This window comes from Apium graveolens, chromosome 1 (genome assembly GCF_009905375.1).
Source record: "Apium graveolens cultivar Ventura chromosome 1, ASM990537v1, whole genome shotgun sequence".
Taxonomy (NCBI): Eukaryota; Viridiplantae; Streptophyta; class Magnoliopsida; order Apiales; family Apiaceae; genus Apium; species Apium graveolens.
Window position 1 is genome coordinate 183,067,485 of NC_133647.1, and position 27,354 is coordinate 183,094,838.

At 35.5% G+C, this 27,354-nt stretch overlaps 1 protein-coding gene and 1 long non-coding RNA gene across 3 annotated transcripts; both read right to left on the reverse strand.

The window, feature by feature from the left end:
• Positions 1 to 268: 268 nt before the first annotated feature.
• On the reverse strand, positions 269 to 14,229 carry LOC141672901 (peptidyl-prolyl cis-trans isomerase CYP23-like). Of its 2 annotated transcripts, XM_074479600.1 has the most exons (9): positions 14,043 to 14,228; positions 3,630 to 3,743; positions 3,395 to 3,543; positions 2,224 to 2,296; positions 2,041 to 2,130; positions 1,636 to 1,675; positions 982 to 1,064; positions 838 to 898; positions 269 to 710 (listed from the first exon to the last, which is right to left on the reverse strand). In XM_074479600.1, exons 1-8 carry the CDS (start codon positions 14,160 to 14,162, stop codon positions 878 to 880), a joined length of 690 nt encoding a protein of 229 aa, XP_074335701.1. In that variant the 5' UTR covers positions 14,163 to 14,228; the 3' UTR covers positions 269 to 710; positions 838 to 877. The 2 variants fall into 2 exon arrangements, with proteins under 2 accessions (XP_074335701.1, XP_074335709.1); XM_074479608.1 differs by lacking the exons at positions 269 to 710; positions 838 to 898 and having other exon boundaries at positions 982 to 1,075; positions 14,043 to 14,229.
• A 6,667-nt stretch (positions 14,230 to 20,896) lies between these two features.
• Positions 20,897 to 21,566, reverse strand: LOC141659122 (uncharacterized). Its single transcript, XR_012549624.1, has 3 exons — positions 21,439 to 21,566; positions 21,267 to 21,336; positions 20,897 to 20,960 (listed from the first exon to the last, which is right to left on the reverse strand). It is a non-coding gene; the product is annotated as an uncharacterized LOC141659122 (long non-coding RNA).
• Between the last annotated feature and the right edge of the window lie 5,788 nt (positions 21,567 to 27,354).

Here is a 27,354-nt window from a genome sequence, read left to right on the forward strand (position 1 = left end):
GTTCTTTTTCTACAATGCCCTGTAATTTATTATTTTGGGGTTGGAACTTGGAAGAGTTGGAATTATGGTGCCTTGTAACAGCCCGGTCTATGCTCCTGGCAATGCATTTCAAAAATCTCTCTTGGAAATACAACCGTAACTACATGATTTACAAACCCAGCCTTGGGTTAAAAACACCTCTTCCCCATAATTGTTTAAGAAAACAACAGTATTCCCGGGGAGCATAAATATTAATCGTCTAACAGTAGCAAGTTGCCAACTAAAAACATCACAAAAGAATACAACTACATACATCAACAAAAATTACAAAATTAATAAATACCCGTTTTAGGAAGATATCAGGACAAAATTACTAGTCTCTGTCTTACTACTAGTATCATGGAAAACCTAGAACATCCTATCCATCAATAAATGTGTCAAAGACCACAACATTTCGGTAAGCAATATTCATGTTAATAGGATCCAATCAACGTAACATATATTTAAGCATTTATGATCAATCTTTAGTAAATATCTAAAAGCATGTGCATCACATGGGTAATGTCAGCTAGGTTATTAAGAAGACAAGACCTCACAGGTAGTAAGTGGATTCTCATTAGCGTGGAATACCAATAACTGTTCCTTTGCCGAACTTCATGACTGGATCCAGTATGCTTGCAACTTCATGAGCCTGTGATGCTATTTTTTCCTTTTCATATAGAGACTTTGATCTGTGCAATAAATACTGAGTTTAACAAAAAAGAAGAAAGCCAAGTTTTTTGAGGTTGATCAACTTATACTAAATATTCTCCTGATTGATTTTTTTTAGTCGCTATGAAATAGGTAAGAGCTATATACCTGACAGAATTAGAACAGACATTCTTCCAGCTACGGTTTGTCACGGGAAGCATTTCATTCTCTGCAAAAGTTCATAACTTTATTACAAGCTTAAGTCTAATCGAATATATTGCCCCAAGATTCTGTATTTTCAGAAAATCATACCTGTCTTTCAATTTCAAAAGCGGATGCCTCAAGCCTTCTTCTCAACAATGACTTGTCCTGTTCACAGGTTTCCATCTCCGAATCTAGCATGAAACTCAGGGTAGCAGATTTTAAATTATAAGAAGTCCGCAAGCATTACTCACCTAATGGCATACTAGAAATCTGACTACCATCTTCAAAAAGAGAGTGACAGTTTATTTAATTTTTGTTCAATATTAGTCATGCTCTTAATAGTGCATGATATTTTACATGTAAACTATTACTGGAACATTTATGTTTGATGTTTTGAGAAAAGGGGTCAGTGGTACAATTCATTCTGACCAACACAAAATTCAATGTTTATTGAACATCAAAAATCTCATGACTCTTACTCAATTAACAACTTCTATAATACAATAATTTATTAAGTTGGCATTGTGGTAAGATGAAGTGCAACAGAATACACACACTTTTATCAATATTATAGTCATGGCCGATGGCATGTTGAATCAAGTCTTATAACGGGGAAAGTTTAAAGATTGTGGTAGCATTGGTCTTGCACTCTTGTTGTACATTTGTCCATTTTTAGTCTTCTTAGACTCTAGTTTCAGGGTTCCAGTGTTTCGAGTCTGGCTACAATTAGTAGGAAAAAGAGCGTGAGTTTCAAATAATTACCATAATAATAGGACGACAGAATACTAATGCGTTCGGTTGGCTGCGGAAATAAACAAAACAGTCAGTCAGTCTAGGGAAAACAATAATGCAAATTATGCCAGTAAATGAGAATGTCACCACACAGCTGGTTTAAGATGCAACACATTCAGGTATGCAATGTGGAGTCATAACATATATAGATGAAAAGTGTGTTCTACCAGTGATGACTGTTTGCCTCCCAAAATTATCCAGGAAGGAAGCCAAAGTAAACAACTTAACTCTCAGTTAACTGTAATTTTCAAGAAATTTATCCACATTCTATCCTTCATTTTTTTGTGGGTAAAATTCAGATGCCCGAAGGGCTATAAGCAGTATATATCTCCGAATCTAATGACAGTAGCAACAGATAGATAAAGGAAAGTGTACCATGACAAAGATCCCTTCGCGTCGAGTAGGGAGTTGCTCAAACTTTTTAAGTGTTTCATCGCCTTTAGTGACCATTCCAAATATAGCATACTGGTTATAGGTTTTAAAGAAAATGCAAATATAAAGTTAGGCATGCTCTTAATGATCATTGTCAAAAACCATCATGTAGCAAAAATAGCGCACCTGACCATCAAGGTGTGGTGCATCTCCAAGAAGTATCGAAAATGAGGATCCACCACTGTTTGGATCAGAATGCCTACACAATGTACTACATCTTTGAAGCCAAATTGCAATGTGAAAATAAGAAAGACATAAAAAACATGAAGTAGAAATGTCAAGAATTCTCAAGATCATAAGCTTCCTCCATAATCAGATTTTGCATGTACAGCTAAACCACTAGGAAACTTCAATAGAGTTTAAGCTCTACATTATCCATGAGTAGTTGCAGATAGTACTGTAATATATCATATTATGCCATATTATATGGACATTAACCGAAGCAATCATGACCTCAATCCATAAATAAATTAAGCTTATACCAAGTGAAGGAATGAGATCCTGGAAAAGCAACATGCTGAAGAAAATCAACCTAAAGTAAATGACCTTGATCTAATCCTGATTTTCATGCATAGGTTCAGATTTGGTTCCGTGGAACTTTAAAATTAATATGTTAAAGGTATGATTAGAACTCAAGGTCTAATCTGTTAAAAGATTCACTTGAAAGATTAAATCGGCTCAATTGTAAACCTGAACTGCCTATACATCAGATATTATAAGGGAAAAGGTACTCTATTTTTTAATGTATGATTTTAATAGACCCTAATGTGTTAAGAATATAATTCGGAAGATCTAATCAGATCTACTAAATCTTTCTTGTGAATCTGTCCTGCCTATAGATCATTCATCATATTTATAAGGTTCTCAGAAGAATGTAGATCTTTGGTTTTAAACCAAAGCCTGTGGAGACTAATTCGTATGTATATTACGCTCAACTAATATTATTTAACTTTTTGCGGTAAGTCATGAGGAACCCCCAGTTACACCCCTGCAAAGCTTTTTTTTAATGTGTTTAAGTACTGAGCATACTCATTTAAAAAAAAGGTACTGAGCATATATTATGCAGGTCCCTACATCCAATGATAAACTTAACCACCTTTTAAAGCGTTAAAACTTAGATTTTTTTCTTTGTGGTCGGTGTTCTGAAATGTGTCTACAATTCAAATCACAGACATGTACCTCTCCGCTTTTAATGAACTGATATGGCAGCTTTAGTTTGTAAATATGTATCTGCAAGTGTTATACATAAGGTTGCACCATGACAATATGCCAAAATGTAGTTTCTAAAAAGCCTTACCTCCCCATTGAAAGAATTCCTCTTACATGTTTCACACTACTAAATTCACCAACAACAGTTTTGTAAGCTTCCTCCTTTTGCACTTCATTCATAGGAGCTGATCGTCCATTGCCTACATCAGCAACTTGAGCAACAAAGCCATGATCTACCTATACCAATTCAATTCAATTTTCAAAACAGAACAAATATCTAAAAACCTACAAGAAAATATATTATTTATGTCCGAGTGATATACCCGGAAGAAATGGTTGGTATTATAGCATCCCAAACGAACAAGTTTGTAAATATGTTCAACAGTCTTTGGTGCAACACTGGGATAGAAACCAAATTCTATATCTCCATAGTTGGTCTGCATTGGATGTTACCATGGAAAAAAACACAAGTAAAATATTAAATTAAAGCACTTTAATCATTTAAATGGGAACAGTCTAAAGAACTACTAATATTCGGCATTCTGTGTAGACAGATTTCGTCATTTACAATGTCATATCTAAAACTCCGCATTCAACATTCAATGACAAAATTAGGAGCACTAAGCGAACAATAGTAGACATTGCGAAAACTTGAGCAACCAACTTGAATTTACCAACTAAAATGATTCTCGAACTCCCCATATTTAATATTTCACCGATTCTATAAGAATAGTCTCACTTTGAACTTTCGTACAACACATGAACTACTTCCTTTACACCGTTCAACCTCATGATATCACTTTAACAAATTTGTCACCCTGATAATAAGATTACAATGAAAACATTGTTGTGAGATCTCGTAGGTAGATACTATTATAACACAAGGGGATCCTATTATATTATATACTACTTACATACTATTAGAGATCCCAAAAATAAAACAATTAGGATCATATATAGGATCATAATTTAAAAATCCCAATATTTATTTTACCTAAAAATATAATCTAAAACAATTACTTTAATCGGCCAATAGCCCAGAGTTATGACCAATGACCAAAGATCTCTATTTCATCTTTATTAGTATATTATAGAAGTATGGATACATGATCTCACATACAATTCCATTGTGAGCTACATTACTACTGTCTATAGATTTTGTGGCCATGAAAAATAAAGACTGAACGACAATGGAATATTTGCAGAAGAAATAATTGAGCACGGCATTTTCTTACTCTTACACAAAATTTATAAATGTAATTACTAATAGGTTGGCTGTCATCACTAGTCACTTCGTGTAGAGACTCCTTATAATAGAGAAAATCAAATATTTACATACTATTATAACACAAGGGGATCCTATTATATTATATACTATTTACATACTATTAGAGATCCCAACAATAAAACAATTAGGATCATATATAGGATCATAATTTAAAAATCCCAATATTTATTTTACCTAATAATATAATCTAAAACAATTACTTTAATCGGCCAAAAGCCCAGAGTTATGACCAATGACCAAAGATCTCTATTTCATCTTTATTAGTATATTATAGAAGTATGGATACATGATCTCACATACAATTCCATTGTGAGCTACATTACTACTGTCTATAGATTTTGTGGCCATGAAAAATAAAGACTGAACGACAATGGAATATTTGCAGAAGAAATAATTGAGCACGGCATTTTCTTACTCTTACACAAAATTATAAATGTAATTACTAATAGCTTGGCTGTCATCACTTGTCACTTCGTGTAGAGACTTCTTATAATAGAGAAAATCAAATTTTATTCATCCCGCACTAAGAGCATCATACTCAATAATTTTGCTATTTATAAAGTTGGAATACCAAACCAAAAAGTAGCAAGGACTATTAATAACAACTAGCTTATGTTTTTTGGACCCAAAACTCAAATTTAATTGTGGAAAAAGGTCTGAAGAGGGTGGTTTGCTAATTTTTAAAAAGTGGGCTTCAGATTAGAAAAGGATTTGTTTATGACAACTTTAATATTTGAGCAAAAGAAAGAAGAGAATTATACAATCTTCATAGTTTTATAAGTGTAGTTATCTTATATAACACCCAGCTCCCTCACATTTATAGCTCATACATCAGATCTATAACGATTTGGGTCAAAACCGAACCGCGTTCCGGAACGAACAATCTGGTTCAAGATTCTCTGCACGTACTGCGTTCCTTGTGACTGTGATCTAACCAACTAACAAATAGAATCTTCTAGATACTTTAAGTTTTTGGCTGTGATTTCCTTTTTCTGGAGGACTTGCTTAGCTGTTTTAGTATCAGTAATATTATTAGCCCCTCCCCTTCCCCCCTTTTGACTTTTGACTTAAGAGGAGGAAATTTGTTGCTGACGCTAATTGTTTCTTTGCTGGCAGTCTGGCACTAAGGCGAGGGTTGTAGCAAGGGGTTTTACTCAAACCACAGACCTTGACTAACAGCCATATCTGCCGGCCCCATCTCTCATTTTCTACCTAACTTAAAAGTGAGGAGTATAACATAAAGATTTTATTTTTTTTCTTATCTTCCTTTTGTTTTTGCTCAATATCAAAGCATTCTCTACAACAGACTGTGCACTCTATCAAACCCTCTCAACATGTCCATTCTACCAGAATCAAGACCATCAAGAAACAAAATGTTTCCTGCAAATTTCCAGTATTATACTGGCTTAATCCACATTTAGCAACTACTAGTTTATTAACTGTATCGTATCAGTCATTCTAACCATCTTATCAACAATTTCTTGCCAATACTTTTACTTCAGCAAAACCTACCTCATATTATCAAGCTTCAAAGTATCCAATCTGGTACGAGGCAATGGCTACTGAATAGATACCTTAGAAGCTAATTACACTTGAAACTTAGTTCCATTTCCACCGGGGAATAAGCTTGTTAAGTGTAAATGGGTTCACAAAGTGAAGTATTACTCTGGTGGAACAATTGAGAAACATAAAACAAGGCTTGTAGCCTGGGGTTATACTCAAACTGCAGGTCTTGATTACTTGGAGAACTTTGCATCAGTTGCAAAAACATCAATTGTCAGAATTTTAATAATCTTGTCTGCTGCTTTGAATTGGTCCCCAACTCAAATGGATGCCAATAATGCTATTCTTCACATGGTGACATTTCTCAAAATGTTTATATGACCATCCCTCGTGGTTCTTCACATCCTCTTCTGGCTTCCTTTTAAACTTTGTGTGCAAGTTGATCAATTACTTTATGGCCTCAACACAGGCCCAGGAGCTTGGTTTATTAACTTTTCTATAATTCTGCTTGCTTATGACTTCAAACATAGTTTCTTTGCCTATCAGCATCTGGACACAACTATTATACTTTATCCTAGTGCATGTAGCTGACATTCTGGTGGCTTCAATGATCATCTTCGGCGCAAGAGCGCTCGATCAATGTGAAAGCACACTTAGCCATACATATTAAAATTTAAAGACCCACTTAGGTACTTCTTGGGGTGGAGGGCGTAGAAGGTAACTTAAAACAAAGTATACCCTCGACCTCATTGCTTAACATGGGTTTTCCCACACAACCCTGGCTTTCTTACCTTACAGTTGCCACTAATTCCTCTACCTTCATTCACAACATTTTTGCCTATAAAAGACTTGTGGGAAGGTTGATTAACTTACAATAACACGACCTAATTCGGCCTATCAAGTTCATGCACGGTCACAATTTTTGGCTGCTTTTTGCCAGTGTCATGTTGATGCAGCAGTCCGTAAGGCTTTCAAGTGTCAAGTACTTGAAGCATACTCTCTGTCAAGGAGACTTCTTCTCCTCTGATGCTCCTTTTACTTTTACTGTTCATGTTGATGCTGATTGGGAAGGATGCCATATTATCAGACAATCATTAACTAGTTACTGTGTAAGTCTGGGAGATTCAGCCATTTCTTGGAAATCCAAGAAACACGTCACTGTCTCCAGGTTTTCTGCCGATGAAGAATACAGGGCCTTGGCTAATGTGTCATATGAAGTAACTTGGCTTGTTAATCTCTTATCTAGAATCAGGATGTCTAAATTTACTCCAGTTCAACACTTGTGACAAAATATCAGCACTTTACGTTGCATCCACCCTGCTTTTTCGCGAGAGAATCAAGCATATTGAAATTTACAGTCACTTCACTATGGAAAAAGTACAGATAGGGCTCATTATTCCTGTGCTTGTGTTTACTCATCATCCTGCTAACTACTCTAGTTTATTAAAACCCTATGCCCCTATCTGACTTGTGTAACACACCCAATTGTCCACGTGTATACAAGACGTAACAGCAGGGGCAAAAGAGGAAGAACAACTAACAGAGAAGGACAAATGGGTCAAAGCAGTGAGCAAGGGTAAAAGAGTAAAAACAGAACAGAAGAAGAGGAACAAAAGGGACAGGAGGCTGGCAATTTAGGGTTATCGAATGTTTGGCTTTATTTAGTTATTGGGAGAGTCTGAGCCTCTCGAACGCTAATGTTATCTGTTTACTATCCTTGTTCATTGTAGTTTGTTATAAATCCTTGTAAGACCGAGAGTTTGGCACATTGGAGTGCACACCTTGCTGTGTTTTTTTATAAAATTAAATCTGCTATTTGATTTTATTGAGTGCTAGTATTCTATCTCAAGTGGTATCAGAGCCCTTCGCTCCGATGGGACCACCGACTACAACACATCGACTAGATCTAATTGAAGAGAAGGCAGCCGCGGTTTAGGAGAAAATGGTTGAGATGGTAGCAAAAGCAGTTGAAGCAGCGATGACAGCGATGAAGCAATCACTAACGGAGTTGTTGAAAGGGGAGGAAGCGGCGAGTCGAAGGCAAGGGGAGGAGATAGAGGCGTTATCGGAGAAACTCGAGGGGAGAATTAATCGATCTCGTGAACATAATGAGCAATTGATTAACATGATCCGTACTGACCAGCTCAAATTTCACTTTGAAATCAGATCTGCTATGATAGGGATAGCCAATCAAAACAGCCTAACGAGGGATAAAGGAGAGGGGAGTGTGGTGAATGGGGGTTCTTCATCGGCGACACTAATTGGGGGAGGAAGTGGATTAGGAGGTGGGAGAGTGGACCAAGGAGTTAATAAGGATGTACAACCAGGTGGCTCGGGAGGGTTTGGTAGCTTCACTGGTTATGGAGGTGGGGGGTCAGGAGGAGGTCCGGGCAACTGGAGATACCGGAAATTAGACATGCCTATTTTCGACGGTAATGATCCAGATGGATGGATCCTAAGGGTAGAGTGCTATTTTTCCTTTTACCACCTAACTGAAGATGAAATGTTGGAGTCAGTAGCGGTGGCACTAGAAGGTGATGCATTACGATGGTATCAATGGGAGCAAAAACGCCGCCCTATCCGCTTGTGGTCAGATCTGAAAACATTTATTCTAAGGCAGTTTAGGCCTACCGAAGGAGGTTCACTCTACGAGCAATGGCTTGCAACGACTCAGTTGGGTACGGTGAATGAATATAGGCGTCGTTTTATTGTAACTGTAGCTCCCTTGGACCACTTATCGGAACAAATACTGTTGGGGCAATTTCATAATGGACTGAAAGAAGATATAAGGGGAGGTGAGGGTCTTGAATCCGATTAATCTCGAACAGGCAATGGAAATGGCTCTCAAAATCGAGGAAAGAAATAAGGTGTCCATTGGCAGGAGACATTCCTTGGGATCGATCAAAACAGGGTATTCAAATGGATATAGTCGTGGAGGTGCGGGGTCGACTCAGGGGTCTGTGATCAGCCCAACCACGACCAGGAGTTGGAGCTCGAATGTCTCGGAGTCTCAAGCGTTTGTGAGTTTTTTTCTAAATCCATTAATCCTACCAGCCATGCTAAAACGGGGTCTGAATTTCGAAGGCTAACAGATAAAGAATTACAAGAGAAGCGTGCTAAAGGCATTTGTTTCCGATGTGATGAAAAATGGTCACTGGGGCATAGGTGCAGGAGAAAGGAGTTAAGTGTGATTTTGGTGGATGAAGAGGACGGGGATGCTACTGATGGAGGCAGCTCAGACCCACCAATGTCACCAACCGAGGAAACCACCACAGAGGTATCTCTAAACTCGGTCATAGGTTTATCTAATCCTAAAATAATGAAGCTCCGGGGCAGAATTGATAATAAGGAGGTGGTAGTCTTAATTGACCCGGGAGCGACACATAATTTTATATCCCTTTCGTTGGTTAAATTGCTTGATATTCCCACTGATTCAACCGATTGTTTTGGGGTAGCCCTGGGAAACGGCGAGATGGTTAAGGGTACCGGAGTTTGTAGAAAATTGAGTGTGCATTTGGCTGATTGTATAGTAGTATGTGATGATTTCTTGCCTCTAGAGTTGGGGTCTACGGATGTTATACTCGGTATTCAGTGGTTGGAGACATTAGGCCCGGTGGTTACAAATTGGCAAACTCAAGTCATGAAGTTTGAAATGGGGGGCAGTAAGGTCACTCTAGTGGGTGACCCTTCGCTGGTTCGATCAAAAATAACATTAAAGGCGATGATCAAATGTTTACGGAAGGAAGGACATGGTTTTTTGATAGAAAGTAACAAGGTGGAGGTAGTGGAAAGGCAACTAGGAGCTGTCAATGAGAGAATGGAACAAATTCCAGTGGGTTTGCAGCCAGTAATCAAGCACTATCAGGGCGTTTTTGCAGAACCCAAAGGCTTGCCACCATCAAGAGGACACGAGCACCATATTACATTAAAAATGGACAGCAACCCAGTCGGGGTCAGGCCGTATAGATATCCCCAAATTCAGAAAGATGAGATTGAAAGGTTAATCAAGGAGATGCTTGAGGCAGGGATTATTCAACCATCCAAAAGTGCATTTTCAAGCCCGGTTTTATTAGTAAAGAAGAAGGACGGCTCGTGGAGATTTTGTGTGGATTATCGGGTTTTAAACAAGGAGACTATTCCGGACAAGTATCCTATTCCGGTTATAGATGAGTTATTGGACGAATTGCACGGGTCTAGGGTGTTTACCAAGCTGGATTTGAAGGCGGGATACCATCAAATTTTGGTAAAGAAGGAGGATGTGCATAAAACCGCATTTAGAACGCATGATGGACACTACGAGTTTTTGGTGATGTCGTTCGGTCTCACGAACGCCCCCGCCACCTTCCAATCTCTTATGAACGATGTGTTTAGACCTTTTTTGCGAAAGTTTGTATTGGTCTTCTTCGATGACATCTTAATTTATAGTAAATCTGAAGGAGAGCATAGGGAGCATCTGGAATTGGTTTTGAGCAAACTACAGGAGCAGCGGTTGTATGCAAACTTAAAGAAATGTGAATTTGGTAAGTCTACCATATCTTATTTAGGGCATATGATATCCCGGGAGGGAGTAGTAGTGGACATGTCAAAAGTACAGGCCATGGTAGATTGGCAGCAACCAATAAACCTGAAAGAACTCCGTGGATTTCTGGGGTTGACCGGCTATTACCGGAAATTTATTGCGAATTATGCACAAATCGCATAACCCTTGATAGACCAGTTGAAAAAAGATAATTTTGGATGGACACAGCAAGCTACAGAGGCGTTCCAGCGTCTCAAAAATGCTATGATAAACCCACCCGTGCTCATTCTTCCAGATTTTACGCAAGATTTTATTGTGGAGGCGGATGCTTCAGGCTATGGGTTGGGGGCCGTCTTGATGCAATCAAATAGGCCTATAGCATTCTTTAGTAAATTGTTGGGCATCTTGGCAAAGCAAAAATCCATATACGAGAAAGAATTGATGGCAATATGCCTCGCAATAGTGAAGTGGAAGCATTACTTGTTGGGCAGGAAATTTGTGGTTAGAACGGACCAACAGAGCCTAAAATACTTGTTGCAGCAGAGAGAGATTAACCCAGATTATCAGAAGTGGGTGCGAAAATTACTGGGTTTTAACTTTGAGGTCCAATTTAAGCCTGGGGTGGCAAATCGGGTAGCAGACGCTCTTTCCAGAAAACAAGATGGCGAAGGAAAGTTACGGGCTTTGATCTCCACAAATCTTATTGATTGGGGTGAATTGTATAAGGAAATTGCTGCTAGTGAAGAGTTACAAAAAATCCGGAGCCATGTGGAAAATGTTACTCAGGAAAAGTCCAAGTTTCGTGTACAGGAAGACAGACTTAGATCGACGAGGAATTACTAACCTGTCATTGTACATTAGTCTGTCTTCCTGTACACGAAACTTGGACATACTACTGAGACAATACCATGATTCGGTGGTTGGGGGGCATGGCGGAGAGTTAAAAACATATTTACGCATCGCCAAGGATTGGTTTTGGGGAGGAATGCGGAAAAATGTGCAGCAACACGTGCAATGTTATCAAGTCTGCCAACAAAACAAACAGTCCCAGCGTTCACCTTCCGGGTTATTGCAACCCTTACCTCTCCAGATTAGGTGTGGCAGGATGTAACAATGGACTTTATAGAGGGCTTGCTAGTTTCGAAGGGATTTAACGTAATCCTTGTTGTAGTAGATAGACTATCTAAGTATGGGCACTTTATTGGGCTTCGTCATCCGTTCACTGCCACGTCAGTAGCTGAAATATATATACAACAGGTAGTTAAACTCCATGGGTTCCCAAAGTCGATTGTGTCAGATAGGGACAAAATTTTCTTGAGCCATTTTTGGTGTGAGTTATTTAGGTTACAAGGAACGGAGCTAAAACGAAGTACGGCGTATCACCCGCAAACGGATGGGCAATCAGAAATTGTTAATAAGTGGGTCGAGACCTTCTTGCGTTGTTTTGTAGCTGGGAAACCCAAGACATGGGCACACTGGCTTCATTGGGCATAATTTCTTATAATACTGCACCCCATACATCCACAAAAATGAGTCCATTCCAAGTCTTGTATGGGAGGGAACCTCCGCATATAACTAGAGGCAGTCGTGGACAAACACAGGTGGATAGCTTGGATGAATGGCTCCAGGAAAGGGATGCAACCCTCGATGAACTCCAAACAGCGGATGAAACAAATGGCTGATATTCATCGAAGAGAGGAGACCTTTGAGGTGGGGGATAATGTCTATCTAAAGCTCCAGCCATACCGTCAACTTTGGCCACACGCCCAAATGAGAAATTATCTCCCAGATTCTTTGGGCCGTATTCGATTATTAAGAAAATTGGCAAGGTGGCTTATGAACTACAGTTGCCCTCTACTAGCAGACTCCATCCTGTTTTTCACGTGTCACAGCTCAAAAGGCATGTTGGCGCTGCTGCTGTGACGACAATAATTCCCCCACAATTATCTCCTGATTTGGAGTTTATAATGGAACCAGAATTGCTCTTGGGGATTAGAGAGGGTCAAGGACAAGGGACTGATGTGAAGAAAGAAGTGCTGATTCAGTGGCACGGACTTCCTGCATTCATGGGAGGATAGCGAGTTAATCACTCAGAGGTTCCCAGAATTTCACCTTGAGGACAAGGTGAGTCTCTGGGAGAGGGGTAATGTAACACACCCAATTGTCCACGTGTATACAAGACGTAATAGCAGGGGCAAAAGTGGAAGAACAACTAACAGAGAAGGACAAATGGGTCAAAGCAGTGAGCAAGGGTAAAAGAGTAAAAACAGAACAGAAGAAGAGGAACAAAAGGGACAGGAGGCTGGCAATTTAGGGTTATCGAATGTTTGGCTTTATTTAGTTATTGGGAGAGTCTGAGCCTCTCGAACACTCATGTTATCTGTTTACTATCCTTGTTCATTGTAGTTTGTTATAAATCCTTGTAAGACCGAGAGTTTGGCACATTGGAGTGCACACCTTGCTGTGTTTTTTTATAAAATTAAATCTGCTATTTGATTTTATTGAGTGCTAGTATACTATCTCAACTTGCACGTTTTCTCATTTCCTATCCAAATTAGGAGTCAACAATATTACCTCCACGAGGGACAGTAATATTACTGATACTACTTATACTAATACACGTCAGCAAGTTCTGAACAACATGGCAATCACACCCAATTACTCAAAGACTAAAATATGTAGTTTATTTTTTTTTGTTAGTTGGTTTGACTGCTAGTTATATAGTGTCATGTATGAAGTGATTATGTGAGTGACAAAGTGAGTGCTATACGTATAAGATAACTACACATACGCAATTCACTAGTCATAATGCTAATACTATAAAACACCGTAAAATCCTCTTCTCATCTTCTTCTTTCTTTTTCTTAATATCAAAATTGTCTCATTCAAATCCTCTTTTAATCCTCCTCCAGCCTTTTCGGGTTTTCCCACTATAAAATTTGATTTCAAGACTTTCTTTAAAATGAAGAAAGTTAACAACTTTTATCAACCCCCTATCAAAAGTATCGAAATTCATTATTCTTGCTATATCTCAAACCTAAAAACATCACATTGTCTCCTACAAATCCCCTCTTAATCCTCCTTCAACCTTTTTCACACTATTAAATTTGATTTCATTTCAAAACATTCCTTAAAACAACTAAAATTAACAACTTTCACCTATCCCCCTTTCCCGAGTATTAAAATTCATTAATCTTGCTAAATTCTAATCTAAAACCATCCCGTAAAATCGAAAAATCAACCAAAAGTAGCAGCAAAGTAACATCATGATCAACTACATTACATCTAACAAAACCATAAAAACAATAACACAGTCTACACAACTAACACTAGCATTCCATAAAACATATATACATACATAATCAAGCTTAAAGCAAGAAAAAACAAGAAAATGAAAAATGAAAAAGGGTAAATCAAGAAATGGACCTGAAACACAACACGAGCAGATCCAAGTTGTGGGCTTTGACCCAGTGCAGTACATAAAAAGTTTGAAAAAGTTAAAATCATCAAAATTGATAAAACCCCATTACAATTTTCACCCTGCATCTTCTTGATTCGAGCTCTTTAGACTGTTATTGTGTGTACTGTGTACTATGTTTAGTTGAGAAATGAAGACTTTTGCTGAACTGGGCTTGATATTACAAAGTTAAAAGAATTGGGTAAATTAATAGGCGGCCCATAAATTTGTGGATTGGGCTTTTATGGCCCAATATGAATGCCCATTTGTAACTTCTTTTTTTTAAAGAAATGCCCATTTTTAACTTTGGGAAAACTATTTTCGTCCTTTTCTCATTTTGATACAAAAGTTTATCTTAGATCAGACATATCAATTTAAACAAAATCATGATTATTTTTTGATTAATTCGACTTATATGGTATGGACAAACAAGAAATAAATTCTTAACACAATCTCATCGAACTCAGAATCATGATTTCAGAATCATGATTTGAAATATTTTATAAACAAATAATTTGATGGTGATGCCATGAATATATACATTTTTGTTGTGTCGGGACAAGGATTTCTAATTTTCTAATTTAAATTAATGCATATTTTAGAACCATTTTTAATATGTCTAGCTACTAAAAGAACTATTTTCACAAAATTATCATTTCTATATCTATATCAATTATCACATAAAAAATAGAATTTAAATTTACATTTCATAAAAAAAATAAAAGTTTTATGTTAAATTATAATCATTATCTTTTTACCATGCGTTTAAGAAAGTTAATTATCATTGTGAAAATTAGATATATGCAGTACTTAATTAAGCAATTAAATTTCTAAATTATGGTACTTTGGTTTAAATAAAATTTTGTGATATTGAAAGTGACAGGTCTTGTTCAACTTAAATAAGCAATGAGGTATGAGCTGTATAGTATGATTAGTTGACACGGCAAGATAATTTGTGCATTTGAAAACCTTATGCACCACAAAATTATAAATTAATAAATGTAAGTGAAAGCAAAAGTCGCAAATAATTATTGATACGAACTCTGTTCAATTATGTAACCGCACTGTTCTTGCGTTTTGGTTGACATTTAAACAAATGCTATATTTTTTACATGTAAAAACAACTTAAACATCATAAAATACTGTAGGTCTGTGGGTATAATTAATATATAACTTTTCATGTTTTTGATTTAGTGCATGCATGCTAATTATTTAATTTCTACGTCTCACAAATAGCCACAACATTTTATTCTTTTTTCTGTTAAAAATGAATCAGAATATAAGTAATTGATTTACAGCTTACAAGTTACAACAATAGAGAGGGTATATTTTGCATTTTAATATGCTCTACTTCATTATTACAGAACCTGATTCTAGTTTTACTTGTGCATTTGTAGGTACATGTATGTTTAATCATTGATATTTTCCAAGTTTGTAAAAATAAAATGTAAACATCTATGCTTGTCGTTTTCTATCTTCTGTTTATTGATTGATTTTGACAGGGTCATAAATAAATCAAAAAATTCTATATGTATAAATTCATGTTTTTTTTCTATTTATTCCTTTCTGTTTAACTTGTATTGATACTTGTAGACTATTTGTTGTGCATATATTTATATGTTAATTTATATTTTTGGTTTTTTCATCGATTTTTCGAAAATGGCACATGTTTCTGAAAAAATGTTGCAATATATTAAATTTCAATTTCAATTGTTCACAATGCCCATCGACGAGACAGGTCGCCAAAATACCTAATACGCGTATTTTAATTTTTAAAATTTTGTAAATAATACGGTGTTTATAGCCTGCGTATTCACTATTTATAATAACACGAAAAAATATATCATTTCCGTCAATCAAAATTTTGGATAATTAACCCTTTTTTGAAGGATATATTAATTTTTCCAAAAAATTATGTTGACAATGTATATGTAGATACAGGAAGGCAGAAGCTGCAAGCCAAGCAATGATATAATTGTGTTATACGAATGCCAACATATAACAACAATATAAATATATCCAAAAAATAAAATACAATAAAATCAGCAAATTGTTAAGCACATATAAAAGATGTAAACTGTGGAATGATTGGAAGAGGTTACAGAGTGATGATGCTGGAACGGGCCCTTTGCCAGATAAAAAAAACAAACAAATTAGCATTGTCCATATTTATAACCATACAACTCACATGCTTATCCCCCCAAAGTACTTTCGCAACCACCTGCAAACGCCAATTCCCAGATCCATACAATCATCTTTTCCAATTTAATTAACACTATTACATATATTATTCTTTTACATATATACTTTTTCTAGTTACATATTTATTTTATTTTTCTTTGAGTCATATTACCCAATTTTAATTTGAGTATGGATTAAAAGTCATCTATTTATTGTTTTAGAAAACTTAAAAGTTATATTTTAAAATATATTAAATATAATTTTAAATAATATAAATTGTGTTGACTTTTTCAATTATATGATACATATAAATTTCAGTATTTAACTCGTCAAATATTAATGAACATGTATTTTAGGAAGTAATACATTACAGTATCAGCTTAAATTGTTCAAAACTTTTCATTTCCCAGGAGGAAAAAAAGGTGCATTAACTTAGGCTCTCTTTGGAATTGTTATTAAAAATTGTTGTACTGTTAGAAAAAGTGCTGTTGTAAAAATCAAATGACTGTTTGGTAATTTTTTTAATATGTATATGTTTTGATGCAAAAAATTAAAAATAATAATATTTTTGGTAAGTTTTGATAGTGAAACCAGCATCCACTCTCCACAAAATCTAAAAAGTAGTTTTTTTAAAAAGCGTGGGGACTTGTTTTCTCTTAAATTGTTTGGTATTGCTGTCAGCAACAACAGCAATACCAAACACACCTTAATTAGTTCACGGATCAATATACATATATCCTTTGGTTTAAGTTAGTTTGAAGTTTAATATATATGGACTCTTGAGTATATGCCTACAGCATACATCAAATATGCCACAAAAAATAACATTCACATTCACATTTTTAGCCTTTTCTTCTAGCATATTCTCACGATATCCTTGTAAAATTGTAGGAGAATATATTTTCAAAGATAATAGGTTAATATTAGTGAACTAAATGTGGTTGCAAATTTTTTTAATTTCATGATGTATCAAGTTGCTATCCCTTTTTCTTTAGAGGATTAAATCTATATTTTGGGTTGTTCATCAGGTTGTATTAAAAGTTGTAATTAAATTGCAAAGTTTTGTGATTAACAACTTTCTCACCATCCAATAATGCTTCACATGACCACACGTCTTTGTATAAATGGTGGAGATTTGAGACCTCGATCCAATAAGCTCTCATTATTTTAATTAGTTAGTGCACGCCAGAATCTTTTTCTGAGTAGGATTGGAGCTAGTGGGAGAGTATAATTTATTTATACAAATAAATTATATTTTTTTATTAATTTTTGGAAGCTCATCTTAACTTTTTCTCTTAATTGCTTTGCCGTACCTGACAAGAATTGTTCCCATTTAGCCTTTAATTTTTATATTTACCAGATTCTATTGTAAATTGCAGTCACATGTCAGAAGATTAGAGGCGCAGTAGTATTAGACTTTTTATTAGGAATTAATCTAGGGTTACTAGCTTTAACTTTTTGTAAGTGCGTATATGTTATGATAGCGTGTGGAAATAATTACATGTTTGTACTCGATAATTAACCTTATTTGTTACTTCCTGTTCCTGATGTGTTATGAGTTTGAAAGGTGAAAACACGGCCAAACTGGCCAGCTATTTTACTTTTTCCTTCTAGAATATGAGATCATACGTGATTTCATGTGTTTCTTTTGCTTGTTGTCATACCATCATTTTTATATTTGAGTTAATTTTTAATTTCGCGTTTTTTAACGATATTAATAATCATGATCATAAAATTTAATATTTTATTACATTATAAATAAAATCTCCTTTTTTTGTTTGACACATGTGTTTAGGAGTAAAAGTACAAAATGTTTTCAATGTTAAAATTTAAATAAATAAAACTTAAATTCTAACTTTCCATTCGATATAAATGTGGATAAACTTTATTAAATATAATTATATAATTTTAAATCAAAATATAGGTATCAACAAAAAAGTTGAAATTATTATTAAGAGCCGGAGGGAGTACGTACTAATTAAAATACTATCATCCTATTTAATAGAACTTGATCTTTTTATTTTTTTATTTCTTTTATCGTAAAGAGCTCGCAACGGCTACTTTGGATGCACACTGGGTAACCAAGATAAATCGTATTTAAGCGACATACTCTGCTTCAGTAGGCATGATCATAAATTTTCCTCTTATGTAATTCGAGCATGTGACAAAGAGTATAACTATCCACTCTTTAACAACTGAGTCAACTGTTACGGACAAACTTGATTTAACTAGTACGTTTTTAAGAAATTAATACTTAATTTTGATCTAAATCAAAAAAATAAAATAGTTAATGAAAAGTTAAGGGACCTTAATTTGGGGTATTCAACAAAGGAAAAGTAATTGACATGACTCATTTCCTTTGTTGTTGTTTATTTTATGAGAAATACCTATCCTTTTTCCCTTATGTAATTTAAGGTTCACCATTCACCGCCCCTACTCTGATATTTTGTTTCTCTTTCATTATACATTTTTCATCTTCAACTATAATTTAAATTTACGTATTAAAAAAATTAATTCAATTATATTTTCAAAAATAAAAAATAATTAAAAATTAATCTGATTCAATAAATACAATTTTGAAAAAAAATATTTTTTTTGATTTATCTAAAAGAATATATGATATTACTAAATAATAAGTTTACTAAATTTATTAAAATGCAAATAAAATATATTTTCAAAATAAGAGTATATATAACTCAAGATTTGATAATTAAAAAAAAGAGTTCAAAATAATAATGTAACTATCATTACATTTTCGAATACAGATCAAATAGGTAATACAAGGTCATTATTTTTCTTTTCATTCCTTTTCCTTTTCAAATTTTATTCCGACCCAAGTGTTCTATGTAAATGTATGATCGTGAAAATCACGAATTTTCGCCCCTTGTTTCGCCATTTTTGATGATAGAAACAACTGTCTCCACTACAAGAAAAACATGATCCTACAACCGTTTTTCACCGTTGTTTGATGTCAAAATTTTTGGTCGTCTATTGAGGAGCCGTGTGATTTCGATCAGACAACAGTGCATCGAACCATTACTAGAAGCTACAGACACAACAGGTTCATAACTGTTACCGAAACTGTCATTCAACAACAGGTTGTATAAAAGACTGTATTGTTGGAACAGTTTACCTGCAACGGTTTTCCTCAAGAAGACAACGGTGTATTACTGTCAACTAAGAGTGCAAAATTTCTATATATTATTTGTCAAACAACGGGTAGTTTGTTGATTGTTGTTTGAAAGGCTAACCACAATAGGTTTAGGACAATACAGTTATGTTATGATGTCTTAGACAACACCTTGAGCCAGAGTATTGTAAGGAAGTCTTTCAAACATCGGTTTGTGAAATGTATTTCCAATAATGAGTTGTGGTTAACGGCCATTTTAAAGCTCTTTAGACCACATTTTTTGTTTAACTCCTATTGTAGTGCACCCCTTGAGACAACAGCGTCGTATATAATGTTGTTTGAAAGGCTAACCACAACAGTTTTAGGTCAATACTGTTATTTTATACTGTCTTATACAACAGTTTTAGGTAAATATTGTAAGGAGCTATTTCAAACAATGGTTTGTGATAGTATTTTAATACTAAGTTATGTTAACTGCCATCTTAATGCTCTTTAGACCACATTTTTTGTTTAAAGCATATTGTAGTGTTATCCTTGAGATAACACCATCGTATATTTTGTCGTTATGTGAACATGATAGACACAATATTACCATGTTATAAAGTGTTGTGAATAGAGCTTTAGTCAACTGTTAAAACAATGTTACAGTGTTGTTCCAATTAGTTTGGTACAATGGCTGTTTTTGATTGAGAACACAATCATCTGTTGTATATAAAATTTTGCATATAAAATCCTGATTTCATCCAAACCACCTGTTTTCTAAAAACTAAATCCCAAAAATGAATCCACCAAAAATGAATCCACCAAACGAACAAACCGAGAACTAACTACCAATCACAAAAAAATCAAAATCCACCAAACCAACAAACCTAGAACTAGCTAGAACAAGAACAAGCCAATATATATAAATTCACCAAACCAACAAACTTAGAACTAGCTAGAACAAGAACAAGCCAATATATATAAATCCACCAAACACATATCAATCCAACAATCCTAGAACAAGCCAATATATATATATATCCACCAAACATCTAATATAAATCCACCAAACACAACCAATCCAACAATCCTACAACACTAGAACAAGAACCGGGCAATATATATAGATTGAGCACAATATATATAGATTGACCATGCAATCTACTAATAGATTGAGACAAATCTATCAATCTACCGACAATTCTGTTTGGATTGGACCAAAAAGTGCATCACCATGACCAACTGCATAATTTAAAGTTCAAATCCGACTACTAGTTCAAACAAAAGACCACAAATTTGGAACCTAGATTGCATGGCGTTTCATGAAATATTTTGCAAAATCACAGCGGATCTCGTTAATGTCATCATCAGTGTAAACCAAGTTTGATCTGCGCATCCACTGAAAAATAACCCAAAATTTTACATAAGTCATACAATTAAGTACTGTACGAGTAAGAGTATAAGTCAATGGGAAAACCCAAAGTGAAAATCTCACCTTAGCAGCAAACTCAAGTTCTTTGTCCTGAACAATCTCCTTCATATAGCGCATCACAAACAGGCCACAATCCTTGGTTCCTGACTGCACTGGAACTCCCTGGATTAATTAAAAATGCATTACAAAAGCTGTGAATTGGAGAGAAAGAAGCTCTTGTATGTATATTGCAGAGAGATAACTATACAAAACAGATTTGGTGAATGTAAAAAATAAGTCTCTAAACTATGAGTGCAGTAGTGTTTATATACAAGCATTAATCTAACTAACTTCTATCCTTAACAACTAACTGAGATGTAACAAATAATTATTTAATTACAATATCAACTAACTGAGATGTAAGAAATAATTATTTAATTACAATATCCTTAATAGCATAGAAAAAATATGATGAGAATTGATTATTACCGCCATGTTCTCCCACAAAATTTTCTTCTTGACAACCTTGTTGAGATCCTCTTTGTAAATTTTAATGGCACTACAACCAAAATAATACCAGCAAAACCATTAAGCAACTGAAAAATGCGTGGTCTATCAAAGTTCAAGACTCCATACAGATATTTTAGAAGCTGAATCTTACTTGTCGACAACATCCAGCCATTCCACATTAGCGATTCGACGTTTTAGAGGGTCCATGTGGTAGACAACCTCTGCCTCAGGATTTGCAACAGTTAAATTCCAATGGTTCCTACACAAACATGAATGAATTGAAGCCTTGTCATAAAAATTGAAACTTAGAAGCTCCAAAAAAAATCAATTTAAAAAGGCATGTGATCCTTTTTAGCTAAAACATTATATGAGAATGTCTAACTAGCTAGCTCTTGGATTAAAACTTACACGTCATTGTAAGGCATAAGAAAGTATTGCCCTTTCTTAGCATTCTTAAATCGTGCAGCGAGTGCACGCGACCTCTGCCCTGCATTACCACAGCCAATGGCACCAATTGTGGTGGGATCTACGAACTTGATCATGTTGGTCATCTTATTTTTTTTGACGTATTCGTTTATGGAGCTACATATAAAAATATGAGAGATTAAAAAAAATCGTTTCTGGAGCCACAGACTAACTATGAGATATTAAAAAAAAAATTGTGGAGAAACTTACTGAATAAAAAGGACGATCACAGACCCCGACATTTCACCTCCAGAGCACACCGAATATATATCTGATAAGTAAATGGCCATCTTTTTTGTAGAGCCAAAGGCTTCTTGGGATAGTTGAAAAGAAACCGTTCGTTCATCAGCTAAGGCACCCTTTGCCCATGTCCACAAACGATTTAATGCAGATGGGTAATTTGCACCCATCTCAACAACAAGCTCTGGTTCAACATCAGCGACTAATTTATAAGTCTTCTTTTTTCCCTTTTTCTTGGCTTTCTGCAGAAAATACACATGAAAATAGTAAGAAAGAAAATACTAAATAAAAACATTCTAGCTATATAGTGCTATTCTAAATATTTTTACCTTCGGAGCTGACAAAACATTGGAAGTGCTATTGTTCCTCATTGTTATCAAGTTTCTTGGCCATGCAATAAAAGTTCCCATGGCTTGTTCCACGGTCAAAATCTCGTCACCGATGGGATATGGAATCTTAGCATCTCCTTGAATGACTTGAGTGATTGACACTCTTGCATTCTCTTCCCCAAGTCTGACTCCATGGATTGTCTCCTCTCCTTCAACAACAACAACTTCATCAATCTTCGCACAAGCTACAATGTTGCTGAGCGATCCAAGAGCCAATTTACAAACAGAATTATCCGGAGCATTCGCTTTAACTTCTTCACATCTGTCTTCCTCAAAAACAATTCTACAACTTTCATCCTTGCCATCCAACCTCTGAGCATCCTCAGGATCCACCCCTAAATCAACAAACAAACTTTCAATCTTTTGAATTTTCAGACCACCTCCCTCCTGTTGAACAGGAAATAAATTCTTTGCAGTTGTAGGTGTAGCAGGATGGTTTACAGCTGCATCAACATCAACCCCGCCGTTAGAGTGACAGCTTGCTTGTTGGGAAGGATGCGTTGGAGTACATTCTTGTTGTACGGGCCTTTTCAAGATCTCTGCCCTCAGCTTTTCCATTTCAGCAGCCCAAAAATCATCTCTCGCTTTAATTATTTTTGGAGTCTCCTCTGTCAAGTACCTCTGAACTCTTTCCTGTATCTTTTCATCCATTGTTCTAGCTTTTTTTTGCCTTGGAAGATCAAAATAAACCGACTGCTTTACATGAACACCTTGTCCACGGACCCGTCCACCATGCTCAGGCTTACCGAGCGCGAGTGTTAAAACATCATCAACACCTTCAGCTATTAGTTTCCCTTCCTTAACCTCCTTTTTCAATTTTTCCTAAAATATTAAGTGTACCATATTATCACAGTCTGAGCTATTTCCATGTAAAAGACTAACATAATTAAGTACCATATACTTTCAATTAATTAAGACAAAAATTAATATATAACTTACAATTTCCGTTGCTTTATCTTCAACAATTTTTCCTAAAAATTTACCATCTTTGTCCTTCCTTGCTAGGACCCAGGTTGACGACCGATCAACTTCCTCTTCATCTGGATGAGATTGATACTGCATTCACATGTATATGATCAGGAAAGTATAATAGTATAAATATGTTAGACAAATTAGTTTGTATTAGAATAATAACTATGTCATTTCACTATTACGCACCCATTCATTCTCGAGGTTAGCATAACCTTTTCGAGACATCCGATGTGGATATACACTCAGCATCCTTCTTTGTATAGCATCATCATGACATTTCTGCATAAGAAGCACGAATGTGGTTATGAAATCAATATTAATTAAATACCAAAAACTAGAAACAACAAGTATGTTTTAATGCTAACTAGAAATAAGTATGTCATAATGCTAACTGGAAACATACCAAAAACTCAGGTGACGTGCGATCAGCAACAAATATATCCCAATGCGATTTTTCTATGAAAGAGAAATCTGCAGGAGGATAGGCCAACACTTCAGGTTGATCTCGATAAGGGAGAATGTAATTTGTGGTCAGTCGACTTTTGAACTCCCTCCATTTCTGACCAGCGGAACGTAAAACCAACTTTTTCGCAGACGGAGGTAAAATGAAACCCAGCTACATACATAAGAAATTAAAAAGATATCAGATACATAAGTAATGAACATATAATGAAAGATACATAATTATTTGAGTTTGTTTTACCAGAACACACTCCCAAAGCTTGTTCTTTGTCTCATCGGGAACACATTTCCAACTATCATGCCAGATTGGTGCTTTGGTTCTTGCCAAAACCCCAATATAGGATTGCATTTCTGCCGCTTCAGGACCATACGGCTCTCCCTTTCCATTAAAAGACACATTAAGTTTATTCCCCTGGATCTTTCGTCTCACAATTCTATGCATCGTTACACAACCTCGCTTGAGTAGTTTTAGTCCTTCATTGTTGTTCGGGGTGGTAACAGGTTTCACTTTTTTCTTCTTATTTTTGGAAATTTTTTTTCTGTAAGATTTCAGATATAGGCTTCTTCTTCACAGACTTTGGGGAAGAAGTGGATGGGGTGGGGGTCATAGCAGGGGTCTGGTTGTTTAAGGACCTGGTCTTTCGTAAAGCCCTGATCACATTCATGGTAGTTGGGTGGGATGAAGACCTGGACCTTTTAAGCTCTTTCTTCTTTGGCCCTGTTCTCGGTGACTTTCTTGTGTTCAATTCTGTCTTCTTTGACTCACTTTTCTTTTTCGGAGTGGCCATTATCTATACACCAAACAAAAACTAAAGTTTAAAACACATGTATCAAATGTATATGGAAGAAAAACCAAATTTCAGAGTCACATAATATAGAACATGTAAAATGAGCTGTCATATATCTAAAAGGACTTCGCATATATGCACGAAACATATATACTCAAACAGAGGCAATGTGTTTATGTGTTCCGTGAATCAAACAGAGGCAATGTGGATCAAAATCCACAAAATCTTAAGTGAAACATTAAAATCAAGCATAGTGAAACACTAAAATCAGGGATGCTGAGTGTATATGCAGAGTGTATTTAGAGGAACACTAAAATCTAGAGTGAAACATAGAACACATGAAATCAGGGACTCACAAGCATAGTGAAAATACAAAATCAACACCCACAAGCATAGTGAAAACCACAAAATCAACAAAATAGAACACCCCACAAGCATAGAACACCCCACAAGCATAGTGAAAACCCAAAAAATCAACAAAATCAACACCCACAAGCAGCATCATATATTCAAAACCCCACAAGCATAGTGAAAACCCACAAAATCAACACCCACAAGCAGCATCATATATTCAAAATCCACAAAATGCATTTCTCAAAATCGAAACCCACAACCCCTAAATACATGAAATCGGGGACTCAAAATCGAAACCCACAACCATCATATATTCAAAATAGAAACCCAAAACCCCTAAATACATAAAATCAGGGACTCAAAATCAAGAGTGAGTGACAAAATGCATGCAAAGGACGCATATAATCGGAATGAAGATACCCAAAATATCATATACTCTACAACCCCTAAATACATAAGATGAAAAAACCCCAAATACAAAAGATAAAATCAGGGACGCTAGGGTTCTAGGGTTTAAGCCCATACCAGTGATTAAACGGTTGAGTAATCGCCCTTGTCGCGTGTGATGCTAGGTTGAGTAATCGCCGTTGTCGCCTGTGATCGCCGTTGTCGCCTGTGATCGCCGTTGTCGCGTGTGATAAAATGAAAATGAAAAATGAAATTGTGAATGTAAACTGGTAAAGTAAACACCGCGAAGCCAAGGTGGGAGACAATTTTTGATTGGGGGGAAATGAAAAATCAAATGAACGGTGCTGATTTGAGATAGTACCTCAATCTAACGGTATGTAATGTCTTTTAATATATTTTAATTTTTAAAAATTAAATTATCTTGTCTGAAAAACTGTTGTTAGACATACTTTGTTACAATTGTTTAGTTAATAATTTCGATTAGAAGATTTTTATTCGGTTCAGTGTTTCGTTAAAAAGATGACTTTATTTTAAACATCTTATATTTTCCGATAAAATCTGTACATGACTACACTAAGTCGATATTAACATCCGTACGGTTGGATCGTTGACAAATCCATTTTATAAATTAATTAAGTCAACTGGGTAGTAGTACCCGTGTCAGGGACTACAGCTTTTACCGGATTTCTATTAAAAAGACGAACAAGAAGAGTTGATTATTTTCCGATAAAATTTGTACATGACTACAATAAGTCGATATTAACATCCGTACGGTTGGATCGTTGACAAATCCATTTCAGAAATTAATTAAGTCAACTGGGTAGTAGTACCCGTGTCAGGGACTACAGCTTTTACCGGATTTCTGTTAAAAAGACGAACAAGAAGAGTTGATTATTTTCCGATAAAATATGTACATGACTACACTAAGTCGATATTAACATCCGTACGGTTGGATCGTTGACAAATCCATTTTATAAATTAATTAAGTCAACTGGGTAGTAGTACCCGTGTCAGGGACTACAGCTTTTACCGGATTTCTGTTAAAAAGACGAACAAGAAGAGTTGATTATTTTCCGATAAAATCTGTACATGACTACACTAAGTCGATATTAACATCCGTACGGTTGGATCGTTGACAAATCCATTTTATAAATTAATTAAGTCAACTGGGTAGTAGTACCCGTGTCAGGGACTACAGCTTTTACCGGATTTCTGTTAAAAAGACGAACAAGAAGAGTTGATTATTTTCCGATAAAATCTGTACATGACTACACTAAGTCGATATTAACATCCGTACGGTTGGATCGTTGACAAATCCATTTCAGAAATTAATTAAGTCAACTGGGTAGTAGTACCCGTGTCAGGGACTACAGCTTTTACCGGATTTCTGTTAAAAAGACGAACAAGAAGAGTTGATTATTTTCCGATAAAATCTGTACATGACTACACTAAGTCGATATTAACATCCGTACGGTTGGATCGTTGACAAATCCATTTCAGAAATTAATTAAGTCAACTGGGTAGTAGTACCCGTGTCAGGGACTACAGCTTTTACCGGATTTCTGTTAAAAAGACGAACAAGAAGAGTTGATTATTTTCCGATAAAATTTGTACATGACTACAATAAGTCGATATTAACATCCGTACGGTTGGATCGTTGACAAATCCATTTCAGAAATTAATTAAGTCAACTGGGTAGTAGTACCCGTGTCAGGGACTACAGCTTTTACCGGATTTCTGTTAAAAAGACGAACAAGAAGAGTTGATTATTTTCCGATAAAATTTGTACATGACTACAATAAGTCGATATTAACATCCGTACGGTTGGATCGTTGACAAATCCATTTCAGAAATTAATTAAGTCAACTGGGTAGTAGTACCCGTGTCAGGGACTACAGCTTTTACCGGATTTCTGTTAAAAAGACGAACAAGAAGAGTTGATTATTTTCCGATAAAATTTGTACATGACTACAATAAGTCGATATTAAC